This window comes from Alligator sinensis, unplaced genomic scaffold, assembly GCF_000455745.1.
Source record: "Alligator sinensis unplaced genomic scaffold, ASM45574v1 scaffold293_3, whole genome shotgun sequence".
Classification (NCBI taxonomy): domain Eukaryota; kingdom Metazoa; phylum Chordata; order Crocodylia; family Alligatoridae; genus Alligator; species Alligator sinensis.
This window is the reverse complement of record NW_005842604.1, coordinates 351286-357224: the sequence shown is the minus strand read 5'-3', so window position 1 is coordinate 357224 and position 5939 is coordinate 351286. Positions and strand designations below refer to the sequence as shown.

Genomic DNA, 5939 nt, shown 5'->3' with positions numbered 1-5939 from the left:
GTTCATTTAAATGTAGAGATATGTTGGGACTGCCGTTTCTTTAAACATAATTTGGGGTTCTTTCTATCAAATGAAACTCCGCAGAAGTTGGAGAAAGAGAAATCCTTGAGTGAATTACCACCAGAGCTCATGAGCACTCCATGGTATAGTTGTTGCCCCACTTCTATTGTTTTAAGTTCAAACTATGTTTTTTAATTTTTTTACTTTTATTCAAGTATCTTATCTGTATGAAATGCATTTTCCAAAATGTATTTTTTTTAACGACTTGTTTGAAAAACCTTAATTCAGATATAGTTCAATCCATAGATGACTTGGTATTTGCTACTCTATGCTGTTTGTTCTTAAAGAAACCAAAAAGCAATTTCTTAATTACAGAACAATTATTAGGCACAATTGCCCCTGGTGTATAAAGTAGGAACCTAGTGCATCACTTCCTTGTTTCCTTTACTTGGGGTATATGATAGGGGCACCTTCTCCATTATATAGAAAATGTCTTCACTTTCTGCTTTCTCTGATTCTCCATCAGACACTTATCACATCAAGCATGTAATGATTAGAAACACCCAAATCCCTTTCAGCCTCTAAACAATGCACTCTGCTGAATTTTTTTTAGTACCTAGGAGTAAAGTTAAAGTACTCTTGTCCCCACTTCCAGTAAAAAAAGCTTCACAGATGAAGTAATCTGGGTTGCCAAAATTAGAGGAGGAATCTTTACTTCTAAAGGGGCCAAAAATAAGTTTGTGTGTCTTATCAATGGCCTTGAAACTTGAAAACATCTTTTAAAGCCATCAAAAAGCCTAGGAGGCTGGCACTGTATAGCAGAACCCTCTTCATAGCATTGCACATCTGTGACCACAGCCCCAGCAGTTGATATTCTCACACTAAACTGTTTAGCTACCAGTTGTCAGCAATGAAAGAGAAGGAAGTGGAAATCCATGTTGTGAAGGTAAAATGCTTTCCCATGCTGATAGAAACTCTAGTTCCATTGCTGCAACTATGGGATGACTTCTGTTCAGATTTCTAGGGCAATTCCTTTTTTTTGTCCTGAGGTTCTGTCACCACAGCAACCATTTTTTGGAGGTTCCTTAGTTTAATGCTTGCCTGTGAAGGCCAAGATGGCTCTTCTCCCATCAGTCAGTTACAGTTGTCTGAACAAAACTGCTAGATTTCATTTTCTGCTCTGTTAGCTATATTGAGGTACCATTAACAGTTCTGATCTTATAGAGCCAAATCCATCTGCTTGCATGACTCAATGCATATATGCATCTTCCTCTCATATTACTTTCATGGCTATGGCACAGCACTTTCTCATCCATGCTGCCTTGTACCATTTAGAAAATAGTGCAGACAAAATTGACAGATGCTATAAGAGGAATCATTGGAGTTTATCATTTAAATAGTCATAGAATTCCTGTAGTTTGACATCCATCTCAGAATGGCTAGCATGACAAATCAGAGCGTAGAACAGAACAGCGGAACAATGCACAATGCTGTATCTCCCTAGGTTTCTGAGTGGTTAATCTGGGCAGACAGAAGTGTGTGAATGTAATGATGAAGTAGGAAATTTCCATAATGTAGTGTGGATGCACTTTGGTTTGCTACAGTCAAATTACAACTTTTAGAACAAATGACTAGATTGCATTAACATCACTGTATATATTCTTTTTGGGTATTTTTAATTTTTATGTGCATGTTTCTTCATTGCAGTTGAAGTATTTTTCAAGTTATTCTTATTTTCATCCTCAGAAATTATACGAGCTGAATAACCTGCATGCCCTTATGGCAGTGGTGTCTGGATTACAAAGTGCCCCCATCTTCAGATTGACTAAAACGTGGGCGGTAAGTAATCTAAGTAGGACAGTGGGTGACTCTTAATTCCTTCTTAAAAATAAAGATTGTAGTGTATCCTTCTGTAGTCTGTTTCAAGGATCCAATGATTATTTCAGATGCACTTAATTCACTTGTACTCTGTACATTATTTCTAGTGCCTCTAAGTCTACATTTTCCTCTGGAGCTTTTTTTCCATTTTGGCATAGACATTTTTTCCTTTGAAAAAGGTTCCCTGAAGATTCAGTTAAGCTCAGAGGTTCTAATTTGGCCAAATGCTATTTTGTATTAGTTACTGGAAAATTGAGTGCCAAAGAGGTCATATTTTAATCATTATGGGTTTTACACTGTTGGAATTTTTCATCTGTAAAGAATACTTATTCAAAAACTTTTGAGTCAGATTCCATAAAGATGTATATATTTTTATTTTTATCACTGATAACTGGGCTTAATTTTTTTCCAATTTTTTTGTCCATTGTATTCTATATGCTAACTATTCTAAACAGTGCATTTGCTAATTTTGAAAGAGAAATTATTTTTTCCCACTCTGCCCACCCTCTGTCTTGACTAAAATGGTAATAAGCTGGTGTTTGCATACTAGTGTCAGTGATTGGCACAACTTTGGGCAACGTGCTGACCTAGTTGCAGGTTCAGAACTAAGAAAAATATTCAGCCTAATTCTACCATAAATTGTGTGTCTGCATAGCCATATAAATAATAAGAGATGAAACAGTATTTTCAAGCCTGATCACTTCAGAGTTCACCCAGAACATGAAACACTCCAGTATGTAATACAAACTTTAATTAGTTTGTAAAAAGAGGTAAAAATTTTCAGGGACCAGAATGTTAGTGGCTAGAAGTCTTTGCATGCTACAAGAGTTACTGTAGCCTAGCAAGACAGACACATTAAAGGTAAACTTTCTTAGCTGACATTATTCTGTCAGCCTAACCATCAGTATTCAACCAGGTATAATTTTGCCATTGGCAAGTTAGGCAAATTCAACAAACACCATACAGTTCCTTATTTTTTGCATTGACATACCTTATTTTGAAAGGTCTTAATACTTTAAAATGCACTTACTATTCAGAAATGTTCTTTGAGAAAATCTTCACTCTTGGTCTATTTTTAATTGCCTCCCTTCAGTTTCACCAATCAACATGTTTATACAGGATAAAGTCATGCATCTCTGGATTCTATCTGAGAAATCCAGATCCTAAATGTAGACAGCCCTCCCTATTCCAACCACTAAAATATAAAATAATCCATTACTAGAAAAATCTGATGAATTGCATGTCTTTTATCTTTGGGCAAGTGTTTTTTAAGATTTCAGGCCTTTATAAAGGAGCCACTTCCTGCACTCAATCTGCATGAGCTTTTGCAAAATAGGTTGTCTAGAAACTCCCGTTCGTGTATTCTGCAAACCTCAACAGATCCTTCTCCTGATGCTTGTGTAGCCTTATTCTCAGTACGTAAAGGACAAAGAAATGCCACCTACAAATAAGGGAAGCTGAGCATGTACCAATATTGTCATCCAAGGAATATGCCATGCAGTTCAGCTTGATCCACATAATCTGTAATTGAGGAGGGCAAAATTTTCTGTTTCCTTACTTGATCATTTTGTAAATCTTGTGACTTCAGCCACCCCTTCATGAGTGAAGCTGTGGAGGACAAAATAGGTCATGCACCCACCCGTTTTAAAGATATTGGGTTCTTAAGGTAAAGCCACCAAACAATTGTCAGCTTCTAAACATCAACTCTTCCTTTTAACATCTTAATAAAACTGTTCTTGGTAGAGGGAAACCGTAACTAAAGTGAAATGAATAGAAGAGCTGAAACAATTAGGGAGCTGCAAGAATGAGAGTTCTTTCAAGTGAAGCTCTGAATCATCCACTCCTACTCTATAAGTAGTTATGCCTGTTGTTGTCTCACATCACATTCAGAAGGGTCAACGACAGATAGTCGATCGGCCAGATCTGGCTTGCAGTCACTAGATCTGGTCTGTACCCATGTCCACAACCAGGCTGGTGCTGGGGCTGGGCAGCTTCCAGCTGTGCCTGCACTGCAGTGGCGGCTGGTGAGAAACATCAGCAGTGTAGATGAAGCTTCTGGTTCACTAACCCAGGAGCAGCTCCCTACCAGCTGGAAGTTGTATCTGTAATGCAGCTGTGGAGTGAAGGCCCAGGGAGAAATGGTGGCAGCAGCAGCAGCCTGGGCTCAATTCCAAGCTGTCCACCTGGTGCAACTTCTCCTGGGCTGGAAACTGTGTTTATGCCCCAGCCTGGAATGGGGGTGGGGGGCTTGGAAAAGCGGTGGTGGCACTTCAACCAGCATGGTGGTCATGGCCTATGGGTTGCAAAGGTTGCCGGCCCCTCACATAAGGTATATGTATTTAGAGCAGTTTCAAAAGGCCAGCAGCTTTTAACGTTCTAATTGTCAGGGGCAGACGAGCCAGGAATGATACAAATGTAGCAAAACCACTCTCACTTTACCACTCTTTTATTCAGTTAAACTTGGAGCAGTAGCATAAACTGAGTCGGGGGTAATGGCCAGGGGTGCCAGGATGGCAGTACCTGGGAACCCTGCCCCAGCAAGGCAGCATACAGGGAGCCAGCAGCAACTGCTGCTATCAGGAAAGACGCTTGTGTGTGGGGTGTGTGTCCATTCTCCTCCACTCTTCAGATGCTTGACAGAGCACTCCCATTTGTACCTCTGTCTCTGCCAAGACACAAAAATCACTAATTATGCATTTGAGCTTTGCTACATGCTCATGTTTGTCTTCATGAAACAATTAAAATGTAACAGCTGCTGGCCTTTTGAAACTACTCCAAATATGTGTCTATACCCACAGATACTACTATTGCTTGTTTTCTGGATACTTGGGGGGGGGGGAGAGTCCATTTGGACAAAACAATTTGGAAGGGAAGGAAAGGAAAGGAGGAAAGAAAATCTAAGGACCATTGAATGGGTGCTTTTTCTTAAACATTACCTGTGCTCTAGTCGCATTCTCTACCAGATTGCTCCTACGTTAAACAAAAGAAAGGAAACCTGCTATGCATACCATCCCCTCCATAAGGAACTGCATAAGGAAACCCTTGAAAGGGTAACACTTTTGGAGAACCTCTCAAAGACTTTGAATGTAGGAATCAGATTTCAACAGTATTGTTTCTTAACCCATATTTAAGAAAACACAGTTGACTGTCAAATTATTGCATTGTAATCAAAACTTTCAGCATTTCTTTTGTATTGTAAAAGGAAGCACTTGTGTTTTATTACTTTCATTCCAATGGAGTTATAAAATACCTCCCAAACACAGAACATGTCAAAGCATGATGGAATGAAAAATTTACCTAGATTGTCTTACTAGAGTATCTACTGCTTAATTAACTTAAAATTTAAATTTAATATCCTGAGCTTTGAGGTGTGATATAATACTAGGAAAAAAAAAAGCTAGACTTCCTTGCTCATACGTTGGAGCTAGAACTAACAGCATTTTGAATGTGTTTTCAGCTCCATATATTATCCCTGGAAATCTGTAGGAGCTCTAACCTGGCAATGTGTCACAAGAGATGCAAAACACCAATGTTAATTCAAGCTCTGTCCTGGATCTTCAGAGAAAAGTTTTTTGGAAGACAGGTCTCTCTTTAAAAAAGAAAACTGATGATGTAGAATTGCATTGGAGTGTTGGTCATCCTTGTGATGGTTAGTGGGTAGAAAGGTAGACAAGAGTAAAAGAAGTAAAACAAATAAAAATGACATGTTTGCCAAAATACATAGATGAGTTCCATCGCAGTCATGACCACACAGGTAGATTTTGATTTGAAAAGGAGGGAATTTGCATGTAAAATCTTGAGGATATGTACCTACACAACTAGAGTTTCCCTTAATTCCACTTATTTTAATAACCAGCTACTGTACATCTTTTTATATATAGCTGAAACTGTGGTTGAGCTGCTAGAAAACCTTGTCTCCTGCCAAAATGTACAATCCAAACATTTTTCTACACTTCCTTAAATCTTGGCCCTAAAATGAAATAAAAACTTTAATGTGGCTACTCAATGGCAGTTCTGTTAGTTACCTCAAGTACAACATTTTCTAATTTTGTAATTTATTC

General features: G+C 38.5%; 1 protein-coding gene across 2 annotated transcripts in view; it reads left to right on the top strand.

The window, feature by feature from the left end:
• Window positions 1-5939, top strand: part of RALGPS2 (Ral GEF with PH domain and SH3 binding motif 2) — a 218787-nt gene that overhangs the window by 102301 nt on the left and 110547 nt on the right. For both annotated transcript variants that reach the window (XM_006033021.3, XM_006033019.3), the window contains exon 7: window positions 1747-1839. In XM_006033021.3, the coding sequence (XP_006033083.1) occupies window positions 1747-1839 (93 nt within the window). The remainder of the gene's footprint in view (window positions 1-1746; window positions 1840-5939) is intronic.